Here is an 11,977-nt window from a genome sequence, read left to right as displayed (position 1 = left end):
TCAGGTAATCCACCCTCCTCGGCCTCCCAAAGTGTTAGGTTTATAGGCCTGAGCCACAGTGCCCGGCCTATTTTTTATTTTTATTTATTTATTTTTTTAATAGAGACGCTAGTCTCAAACTCCTGAGCTCAAGTGACTCTGCTTTGGCCTCCCAAAGTATACTAGGATTACAGGCATGGGCCACCACGCCCGGCCAAGTTACGAATATTATGATGATGAAATTTTTGGCATTTAGAATACTTCAGGCCAAAAACACTTTGAGCGAGGGGGCTCGCTCAAAGGCATGCGCAAAAGCCATCAGGCCTGTACCCGGAGAACTCAGGTGAGACGTTGCCACTCATTGTAATCCCCCCCACAGGACTCCGCCCCCGAGCCTGGGCCACTGCCCTGGCTACACCGGGAAGCCTGGAGCTAGAAAGAGGGCCGTGCGCGTGACGGGCGCGCGTGACGCCGAGGGGGCAGGTCTGAGAAGCAGGCTGCGCCGGGATTCGGCGGTCGGTTCCCGCGGAAGGGGCGGGTCAGGTTAGGGGGCGGTGCTTAATGGGAGCTGGTCTTGGGGCCGGGCTTCCGCGTGCGTTGGCCTGGCGGCGAGAGCGCGCGGCGGGGGCGTGCCCGGCGGGTGGGGCGGGGCCAGCCGGGGGCGGGGCGGTGCGCGGCCTAACGGCGGCTGCGACGGCGACGGCTATAGCAGCGGTGGTGGTGTCTGGTTAGCTCGGCGGCTGCAGATCTCGCGGCGACGCCTGCGAGGGACCCGGGCCGCGGGTCGAGGCGGGCGGCGCCTACGAGGGACCCGTGTCGCGGGTAGAGGCGGGCGGCGCGCGGCGGCGGCGCTCGGCGATGGTAGGCGTCCCTGGAGCGGCCGCCTTCCAGCGTAAGTGGGGCGTGAATGCGGGCGGCCGAGGGGGGCGTGTGAAGGCCTGCGGCTCCACAGGCGCGGTGATTCCGAGTGCCCCGGGCGCGAGGCCGGGAGTGGAAACTGAGGCCCGAAGCGGGGCGGCGGATCCAAGGTCACGCAGCGGGGCGGGCCTTCCCGGGCTCCTGAGGCCACCCCGTCGCTTCCTGCGCCGCCCGAAGAGCTCGGGGCTCCCGGTGTGAGGGGAACTGTGGGGCCCGCGGCCTCGGAGCTTAGGCCGAGCCGGCGTGCGTGGGACTTGCCGGCGGGCGAGAATCATTTTGTTCTCCTGGCGCTGGGGCCACGAAGTCCGGCTCCTGGGGAAATACTACACCCGCCCGATGTTGAGGGTTGGAGGAGATGAGAATGGCCCCTCGGATGGCCTGTTTGAGCGCAGGCTCAGGAGTTGGCTACCTGGGTTCACATCCAGGCTTCCCCATTTAGGTTGTGACCTTGGCTCTCCCGGTCGCCTCAGTTCCCCCATCTGCAAAATGGGGATGTGGAGCGGGTTCCCTCCCTCCCCGCATTCCAGCATTTATCTAGTGTTCCTCCTTGATGTGTGAGATCCTTGGGGGAAGGGTGGCTTCTCTGAATAAGAACAATAAAATTTTAATTGTTTTTCATTATTGCAATTATAATAGCCAACATTTTTTTGAGCACCAGACATTTTGCATTCTATTCACCTAATATTTATTAAATCATACAATAAGTTTAAAAATACCATTCCAGGCCCTGGGAATACAACAATAAACAAGATAGACCGAACTGGGGTTTTGAGTTTAGTTAGGAGAGGGAGAGACATAGTAAATGAGGAAACAGATAAACATGTTTTGCATGTTTTTTTATTGTTTAATCTTGGTGACATCCTAAGTAAGACATTATTTGAGGATGCCCATTTTGCAGAGGATGAAACTGAGTAACAGAAGGTACTCTGAGTACTAGTCTCAGAGCTGATATCCTTAAACACGTGAAAGGGAGGCTTTACGCTTCTTTTTTTTTGCACCCATTAAATGTTGGATTGAAGATAGAAAAAGTAGATACACCCAGCTTGCAGTTACTGCTTTTGATGGTTTGATCCATTCCTCATGAAATTTCCAACTAAAGAGGCAGATAGTGATTACTCTTTTAGGCTTGCAAAGGTACAGCATCTCTGTAAAATGAAAGGCTGTTTTTTTTTTTTTTTTGAGACGAAATCTTGCTCTGTCACCCAGACTGGAGTGCAGGGGCGTGATCTCAGCTCATTGCAACCTCCGCCTCCTGGGTTCAAGCTATTCTCCTGTCTCAGCCTCCCAAGTAGCTGGGACTACAGGCGTATGTCACCACGCCCGGGCCAATTTTTTAATTTCATTTTATTATTATTATTTTTTTTGAGACGGAGTTTTGTTCTTGTTGCCCAGGCTGGAGTTCAATAGTACAATCTCGGCTCACTGCAACCTCTCCCCACCTCAGGTTCAAGCGATTCTCCTGCCTCAGCCTCCAGAGTAGCTGGGATTACAGGTGCCTGCCACCACACCTGGCTAATTTTTTGCATTTTTAGTAGAGACGGTTTTACCAAGTTGGCCAGGCTGGTCGCGAACTCCTGACCTCAGGTGATCCATCTGCCTTGGCCTCTCAAAGTGCTGGGATTAGAGGCATGAGCCACCGCGCCCGGCCCAAATTTTTATATTTTTAGTAGAGACAGGGTTTCACCATATTGGTCAGGCTGGTCTCGAACTCCTGACTTCAGGTAATTCACCCAACCTCAGCCTCCCAAAGTGCTGGGATTACGAGCGTGAGTCACCGAGCCTGGCCAGAAAGGACTTTTTATTAAAAATTGGGGGGCTGTTCTGCCTGTGAAGTAGCCTTCCTTTGTTTCTTTACTTCCATAATAAACTTGCTTTCACTTAAAAAGATTGTGTCCAAATTTCTTTTGTGTAGTATTTAGTTTAAAATATGCCCAAAAGTACAACTTTTGCTTTTGTTATGTAACTACATTTTTGTTTTCTTTTTTCCTTTTTTTGAGACAGTCTTTCTCTGTCACCCAGGCTGGAGTGCAGTGGCGTCATCATGGCTCACAGCAGCCTCAACCTCCTGGGTTCAAGCGATTCTCCTGCCTCAGCCTCTTGAGTAGCTGGGACTGTGGGTGCCACCACACCCAGCTAATTTTTTTATTTTTTATAGAGATGGGGTCTTGCTTTGTTGCCCATGCTAGTCTGGAAGTCCTGGGCTTGAGTAATCCTCCTTCCTCAGCCATCCAAATTGCTGGGATTAAAGTCATGAGCCACTTTGCCTGGCCTTTTTTAGTGTTTCTAAGAGAATTCTGTATTACATTCCCAGACAGTACACTTGGTGTAGTACTCAACCTCCTGAGGAGCTGGGATTACAGGTGCTCACCACCATGCCTGGCTAATTTTTTTTTGTATTTTTTGTAGAGACGGGGTTTCACCATGTTTTGGCTAGGCTCCTGACCTCAAGTGATCTGCCCGCCTCAGCCTCCCAAAGTTCTGGGATTACAAGTGTGAGCCTCTGCACCCGTCCTTGATTGAAGTTATTTATTTATTATTTTTTTTTTTTGAGACGGAGTTTCGCTCTTGTTGCTCAGGCTGGAGTGCAGTGGCATGATCTCGGCACACTGCAACCTCCGCCTCCTGGGTTCAAGCAGTTCTTCTGCCTCAGCTTCTCAAGTATCTGGTATTACAGGCGCATGCCACCATGTCCTGCTAATTTTTGTATTTTTAGTAGAGATGGGGTTTCACTACATTGGCCAGGCTGGTCTCGAACGCCTGACCTCAGGTGATCTGCCCACCTTGGCCTCCCAAAATGCTGGGATTACAGGCATGAGTCACTGCACCTGGCCTTGATTGAAGTTTTTAACTGGCATGCTGGGAAAGAGAATATAGGAGTTCAGTCTTAAAATCAGTGCTTCAACCCCTGAGCGAGAGTACTTGGGGAAGTAGTCTAGAACTGTGGCCTCACATGTTTGTTTTTTCTTTTTTTAAAGCTGAGGTGGGGTCTTGCTCTGTTGTCCAGGCTTTGTTGCCCAGTGAGCATAGCTTCTGCAGCCTCTTATCTCTGGGGCTCAAGTGAGCCTCCCACCTCAGCCTTCCTAGTAGCTGTGACTACAGGCATGTATTACCATGCCCGGCTAATTGTTTAAAAAGTTTTGTAGACATGGGGTTTCACTGTGTTGCTCAGGCTGGTCTTGAACTGCTGGGCTGAAGTGATCCTCCTGCCTCAGCTTCCCAGTGTTGGTAATAGAGGCATGAGCCACCATACCTGGCCACCTAAAATGTTTTTAGTGTTCATTCCATCAGTAAATAGGGTTGAGTATAGGCCGGGCACGGTGGCTCACGCTTGTAATCCCAGCACTTTGGGAGGCCGAGGCGGGCGGATCACAAGGTCAGGAGATAGAGACCACGGTGAAACCCTGTCTCTACTAAAAATACAAAAAAAAAAAAATTAGCCGGGCGTGGTGGCGGGCGCCTGTAGTCCCAGCTACTCGGAGATGCTGAGGCAGGAGAATGGCGTGAACCCGGGAGGCAGAGCTTGCAGTGAGCCGAGATCGCGCCACTGCACTCTAGCCTGGGTGACAGAGCGAGACTCCGTCTCAAAAAAAAAAAAATAGGGTTGAGTATGCACACACATTCTATGAATGTTTTTTGTTTTTTTTTTTTTTTTTTTTTTTTGAGACGGAGTCTCGCTCTGTCACCCAGGCTGGAGTGCAGTGGCGCCTTGGCTCACTACAAGCTCCGCCTCCCGGGTTCACGCCATTCTCCTGCCTCAGTCTCTCCGAGTAGCTGGGACTACAGGCACCCGCCACCATGCCTGGCTAATTTTTTGTATTTTTAGTAGAGACGGGGTTTCACCATGGTCTCGATCTCCTGACCTTGTGATCTGCCCGCCTCGGCCTCCCAAAGTGCTGGGATTACAACAAGCGTTAGCCACCACGCCTGGCCTCTATGAATGTTTTATTTTTTGGTTTTTTTTTTTTTTGAGACGGAGTCTCGCTCTGTCACCCAGGTTGGAGTGCAGTGGCGCGATCTCTGCTCACTGCAAGCTCCGCCTCCCGGGTTCACGCCATTCTCCTGCCTCAGCCTCTCCGAGTAGCTGGGACTACAGGCGCCCGCCACCACGCCTGGCTAATTTTTTGTATTTTTAGTAGAGACGGGGTTTCACTGTGGTCTCGATCTCCTGACCTCGTGATCCGCCCGCCTCGGCCTCCCAAAGTGCTGGGATTACAAGCGTGAGCCACCGCGCCCTGCCTTATTTTTTGTTTTTTTATGTTTTTTTTTTGAGACGAAGTTTTGCTCTTGTTGCCCCAGCTGGAGTGCAGTGGTGCCTGAATTCAAGTGATTGTCCTGCCTTAGCCTCCCAAGTACTGGGATTTCAGGTGTGTGCCACCACCCCTGGTAATTTTGTGTTTTCAGTAGTGATAGGGTTTCACCATGTTGGTCAGGCTGGTCCCGAACTCCTGACCTAAAGTGATCCACCCGCCTTGGCATCCCAAAATATTAGGATTACAGGCATGAGCTACCGCGCCCGGCCTGAATGTTTGTTTTAAATGGCAATTATAGTGTGACTGTACTCTGTATTAGGCATATATATATACATATATATATATACACACACACATATATATATATACACACACATATATATATATATATATTTTTTTTTTTTTTTTGAGACGGAGTCTCACTCTGTTGCCCAGGCTGGAGTGCAAAGGCTGGATCTCGGCTCACTGCAAGCTCCGCCTCCAGGGTTCATACCATTCCCCTGCCTCAGCCTCCCGAGTAGCTGGGACTACAGGTGCCTGCCACCATGCCTGGCTAATTTTTTGTATTTTTAGTAGAGACAGGGTTTCACCGTGGTCTCGGTCTCCTGACCTTGTGATCGGCCCGCCTCGGCCTCCCAAAGTGCTGGGATTACAGGCGTGAGCCACCACGCCCGGCCATCTTACTGTATTTTTAAAATTTTTGTTTGTTAATTTTGAAACCAGATTGTAAGACCAACTTTTGTATTTTTGGTAGAGACAGGGTTTCTTCATGTTGCCCAGGCTGGTCTAGAACTCCTAGGCTCAAGTGATCCACCTGCCTTGGCCTCCCAATGTGCTGCCATTACAGGCATGAGCCACCGTGCCTGGCCCAGTTAATTTTCTTTCTTTCTCTTTTTTTTTTTTTTGAGATGGAGTTTCCCTTTTGTTGCCCAGGCTGGAGTGCAGTGGTGCAGTGTCGGCTCACTGCAACCTCTGCCTCCCAGGGTCAAGCCATTCTCCTGCCTCAGCTTCCCAAGTCGCTGGGTTTACAGGCATGTGCCACCACGCCTGGCTAATTTTTGTATTTTTAGTGGAGATGGGGTTTCATCATGTTGGCCAGGCTGGTCTCGAACTCCTGACCTCGGGTGATCTGCCCGCCTCGGCCTCCCAAAGTGCTGGGATTATAGGCGTGAGCCACCGTGCCCAGCCCGACCTAGTTTTCTTATATACAGAATCAGAAAATCAGCAGAGGTTGGGCGTGATGGTGGTGCCACTCAGCTGTAGTCCCAGTTACTCGGAAGGCTGAGGTAGGAGGATCGCTTGAGCCCAGGTGTTGGAAGCTGCAGTGATAGTGCCACTGTACTCCAGCCTGAGTGACAGAGAGAGACCCTGTCTCAAAATAATAAAAAATAATAATGGCCAGGCACAGTGGCTCACACCTGTAACCCCAGCACTTTGGGAGGCCGAGGCGGGCGTATCACCTGAGGTCAGGAGTTCGAGACCAGCCTGGCCAACATGGCAAAACCCCGTCTCTTCTAAAAATACAAAAATTAGCCAGGTGTGGTGGCGGGTGCCTATCATCTCAGCTTCTCAGGAGGCTGAGGCGAGAGAATTGCTTGAATCCAGGGGGCGGAAGGTTGCAGTGAGCTGAGATCACGCCACTTTATTCCAGCCTGGGCCAAAGAGTGAAACTCCGCCTAAAAAGAAAATAAATAATAATAAGCAGAGAGATTGACTTTAAGCTTGTTCTCAAGTGTTAAATGTTGTATAGGTTATGTGAATCCAGACTTTTAGGCAGGAAGGATGGTTTAAATGATAGTGCCTAATGAATGAGTGCAGCCCTGGGATCAAGATGAGTTAATTCACTAAGTTCAGGGTAATGAAAATAGGAGGAAGAGGTGGGGAAGTAAGGTTTCTCACCTGCCAATTTTGTTCTCATTTCTTAGTTTTAGAGTATTGTTTTGAATCTCATAGAAAGTGACCATTCTTCTGAAAAGATTTACTTCAAATCCCTGAAAGCTTGGAGGCTAATGAAGAAGAATCACTCTGGTTATTGTTTAGGCTTTGGTAAGATTACCAAGGAAGGGATCTCCTAATGCTGTACTAATTAATAGTTTACATGTGCAACATGAGCTAGTGTTTGTACATGTGACAGACCCTGTCTCTGGATTTTATTAAGGCTGGTTAAGTAGCTTTTTGCCTCTGTCTCTGGTTTCTGTCTCTGGCCCCTTGAAGCTATCTGAAATTTTAGGAGTTGGGGTACCATAACTTGAACTTTTGAAATGAGTCAATAAGCAGATATGTCAACCGAGTATGACTTTAAGTCTAGTTGAGTTCTTTTTTTTTTTTTTTTGAGACGGAGTCTCGCTCTGTTGCCCAGGCTGGAGTGCAGTGGTGCAATCTTGGCTCACTGCAAGCTCCGCCTCCCGGTTTCACGCCATTCTCCTGCCTCAGCCTCCCGAGTAGCTGGGACTACAGGCACCCGCCACCACGCCCGGCTAATTTTTTTGTATTTTTAGTAGAGATGGGGTTTCACCGTGGTCTCGATCTCCTGACCTCGTGATCCGCCCGCCTCGGCCTCCCAAAGTGCTGGGATTACAAGCGTGAGCCACCGCGCCTGGCCAAGTCCAGTTGAGTTCTTTTTTTTTTTTTTTTTTTTTTTTTTGAGACGGAGTCTCGCTCTGTCACCCAGGCTGGAGTGCAGTGGCGCAATCTCGGCTCACTGCAAGCTCCGCCTCCCGGGTTCACGCCATTCTCCTGCCTCAGCCTCTCCGAGTAGCTGGGACTACAGGCGCCTGCCACCACGCCCGGCTAATTTTTTGTATTTTTAGTAGAGACGGGGTTTCACCGTGGTCTCGATCTCCTGACCTCGTGATCCACCCGCCTCGGCCTCCCAAAGTGCTGGGATTACAAGCGTGAGCCACCGCGCCCGGCCTGTCTAGTTGAGTTCTTTTAAGAAAAAGTCTTGGCTAGATTTTCTGCTGGGCATTTTTTATGTACATCAATCATCTCATTTAATTATAGATCAAACTTGGGAGAGAGTGTCTCTGTTTTACTGATAAAGAAATCCTGGGCGACAGAGCGAGACTCCATCTCAGAAAAAAAAAAAAAAAAAGAAAAAAGAAATAAGAGTTAGAGAATTTAATTGTCCAAGGTCACACAGTTAATAAGTAGTAGATTCACTCTTCTTTACTAGTTTAATCTTGGTGTCAAGTTCATTCATTATACATTGAGTGTCGAAAAACCCTTGTGCAGTGGTGTGATCTTGGCTCACTGCAGCCTCCACCACCGAGGTTCAAGCAGTTCTGTGCCTCAGCCTCCCAAGCAACTGGGACTACAGGCGCCCGCCACCACACCCGGCTAATTTTTGTATTTTTAGTAAAGTCGGGGTTTCATCATCTTGGCCAGGCTGGTCTTGAACTTCTGACTTGTGATCTACCTGCCTCTGCCTCCCAAAGTGCTTGGATTACAGGCGTGAGCCACCGCGCCTAGCCAAAAACCCAGTTTTTTTTTTTTTTTTTTGAGACGGAGTCTCGCTCTGTCGCCCAGGCTGGAGTGCAGTGGTGCAATCTCGGCTCACTGCAAGCTCCGCCTCCCGGGTTCACGCCATTCTCTTGCCTCAGCCTCTCCCGAGTAGCTGGGACTACAGGCGCCCGCCACCACGCCCGGCTAATTTTTTTTGTATTTTTAGTAGAGACGGGGTTTCACTGTGGTCTCGATCTCCTGACCTCGTGATCTGCCCGCCTCAGCCTCCCAAAGTGCTGGGATTACAAGCGTGAGCCACCGCGCCCGGCTTATAAAAACCCAGTTTTTTTTTAACCCTCTATCACATGGCTTCTTTTTGCTAGACTAGGGGTTTTTAGACATGTGTTCTAGAGGAGCCCAGAGCTTCCTGAAGATAATTGATTTCCCATAATCTTTCTTCAACTTTCTTTCCCCAACAACTCTTCTTATTTAAAAGAAGTCCAGGCCGGGCGCGGTGGCTCACGTCTGTAATTCAAGCACTTTGGGAGGCTGAGGCTGGTGGATCAGCTGAGGTTGGGAGCTCGAGACCAGCCTGACCAATATGGAGAAACCCCATCTCTAATAAAAATACAAAATTAGTCAGCCATGGTGGCGCATGCCTGTAATCCCAGCTACTTGGGAGGCTGAGGTGGGAGAATCACTTGAACCTGGGAGGCAGAGGTTGTAGTGAGCCAGGATCATGCCACTACACTCCAGCCTGGGCGACAGAGCAAGACTCTGTCTCAAAAAAATAAAAATAAAAAAATTAAAAAAAGTTCAAATAATTGGGGTATGATTTAAAGATAGCTATATGAGACCTTGTTCAGAGGTATCCTAAGTTGGCCTTAGAGATGAATTAAAAAAATAAAAAGGCAACAGAAACTGTTAGCAGTCTTTAACAATTCATCCCATATGTTTCCTGATCTTAGCAGTGAAGCAGATGATGGCAGTGAACATCAAAAGCCCAAGAAATGTCCATGCTAATTTTGCATGGCTGTATGAGGAGCTGTCAAATATGGATCATCAAATATAGTATATAGACTATGCAATGAAGCTTTACTTTGCAACGTGGCTCTTTAAGATTTGATTTTACCGTTCTATTTTGTGTTGTAATTAAATGCAGAAATCAAAGTGTAAATTCAGAATAACCCAGAGCTTGGTATCCTTCTGTCTGAATTTATAGCTTTGGAGTTAGCTAGATCTTTCAGTCAAATTAGCTGATGGTGACAAATATGTAATGTGACCTCTGTAGCAGCTCCAGTGAAATGTTAGTATCAGGCATAGCACAGCTCCCTTGATACACTATTTTGACCTTTTCCTTTCTTACAAATGTTTCCCTTATTTCTTTGTTAATTTAGCCATCTCCATGCAGAGGTCTTGCCTGCTTTTAATTTTTCGAAGCCACATGAGAACAGATATTTAAACAACACAGATTTATTCATTTTGGCCTTATATCCCTAGAGGTACGCTAACTTTATGTCTGGGACTAAAGGTAGAAGTAGCTGAGATTAGGGAAATGCAGAATGGTGAGGGAGAAGTGCCGGGAGGGGTGATGGTTTTAGCTCCTGCATTCCCCAGGCAATTGCTTAAATTAAGCTCCCCATTAATTTTCCCTTGATAAGTTGGTCTGGCTAAGTAGTGGAAACTATATTCTTAGCCCTTCTTTTTTTTTTTTGAGACGGAGTCGCACTTTGTCGCCTGGCTGGAGTACAGTGGTGCGATCTCGGCTCACTGCAACACCCGACTCCCTGGTTCAAGTGATTGTCCTGCTGCAGCCTCCTGAGAACCTGGGATTACAGGCACATGCCACCACACCCAGCTAATTTTTGTATTTTTAGTAGAGACGGGGTTTCACCATGTTGGCCAGGATGGTCTGGATCTCCTGACCTCAGCTGATTCGCCTGCGTCAGCCTCACAAAGTACTGGGATTACAGGCATGAGCCACTGCGCCTGGTCTAATTATAAAATTTTATTTAATTTTTTATTTTGTAGAGATGAGGTCTCACTTTGTTGCCCAGGCTGATCTCAAACTCCTGGGCTCAAGTTATTCTCCCACCTCAAGCTCCGAAAGTACTGGGATCACAGGCGCCAGCCGCCTTATGTGGCAGTAGCTGGGATTATAGACAAGCGTCAGCTAATTTTTGTTGTTTCTGTCAGTCCTTCCTTGCTTATTAGTTAATATTCTTCTGCACAGCATTTTCTTATCTTTATATATATATGTATATCAATATGGATTTATGGATTCTTATTTTAATAATCTGTTACTGTCATTATTTGTTGTGTTCACATTGTTCCAGATTTGGCCAGTGAGATCCTCTTTGAGCTGGCTTTTGTGTCATTTTGACACGTTCCCACAGTTTTTAACTGCTTTTTTTGACGCACAAAAAAGGTGTTGTAGGCTTAGTTTCTGCTCTTCTTTTTTTTTTTTTTTGTGACGGAGTCTCACTCTGTTGCCCATGCTGGAGTGCAGTGGCGTGATCTCGGCTCACTGCAAGTTCCGCCTCCCAGGTTCACGCCATTCTCCTGCCTCAGCCTTCGGAGTAGCTGGGACCACAGGCACCCACCAACACACCCGGCTAATTTTTTGTATTTTTAGTAGCGACGGGGTCTCACTGTGTTAGCCAGGATGGTCTCGATCTCCTGACCTTGTGATCTGCCTTTCTCGACCTCCTAAAGTGCTGGGATTACAGGCGTGAGCCACCGCGCCCGGCCTTCTTACCCTCTTTTTGGAATCGGCCATTTCTACAAACTGTTTCTCTCCTAATTCCTTTCAGTGGAGAAAGTTATTTAGAAATCAAGATTTGGGTGCTGTGTGTGCTCATTGCTATTGGAATATTGTTTTTTTAGAACCTCTTAATGGACAGAGCTAGAAAATATATACACAAACATACATATACACACATATCAAAATATATATCTAAATTTCTTTCTTTTTTTTTTTTTTTTTTGAGATGGAGTCTCGCCCTGTCGCCCAGGCTGGAATGCAGTGGTGCAGTCTCAACTCACTGCAACCTCTGCCTCCCAGGTTCAAGCGATTCTCCTGCCTCAGCCTCCCGACTAGCTGGGATTACAGGCACCCGCCATCAGGCCCAGCTAATTTTTATATTTTTAGTAGAGACGGGGTTTCACCATGTTGACCAGGCTGGTCGTGAACTCCTGACCTTGTGATCCGCCCACCTCGGCCTCCCAAAGTGCTATGTGAGCCCCCAACCTGGCAAATTATTTCTACGGTAACTATCTGTAATAAAAACCATGAGTTCATACTAATACCTTTAATTCCAGTCCAATACCACAAAGTTCATTTAGGAAGAAAGTCATTTGTAACCTTTTCTCTTTTTTTTTTTTTT

The 11,977-nt window shown here is 48.2% G+C and overlaps 1 protein-coding gene across 2 annotated transcripts in view; it reads left to right on the top strand.

The window, feature by feature from the left end:
• Positions 1–636: 636 nt before the first annotated feature.
• The window catches only part of CBFA2T2 (CBFA2/RUNX1 partner transcriptional co-repressor 2), a 162,008-nt gene continuing 150,667 nt past the window's right edge, over positions 637–11,977 (top strand). For both annotated transcript variants that reach the window (XM_055266463.2, XM_055266462.2), the window contains exon 1: positions 637–871. In XM_055266463.2, coding sequence (XP_055122438.1) covers positions 838–871 — 34 coding nt within the window. In that variant the 5' untranslated portion in view covers positions 637–837. The remainder of the gene's footprint in view (positions 872–11,977) is intronic.

Source organism: Symphalangus syndactylus, chromosome 24 (assembly GCF_028878055.3).
Source record: "Symphalangus syndactylus isolate Jambi chromosome 24, NHGRI_mSymSyn1-v2.1_pri, whole genome shotgun sequence".
Lineage (NCBI taxonomy): Eukaryota > Metazoa > Chordata > Mammalia > Primates > Hylobatidae > Symphalangus > Symphalangus syndactylus.
The sequence above is the reverse complement of the archived record's forward strand: the minus strand, read 5'-3'. Positions and strand labels throughout refer to the sequence as shown.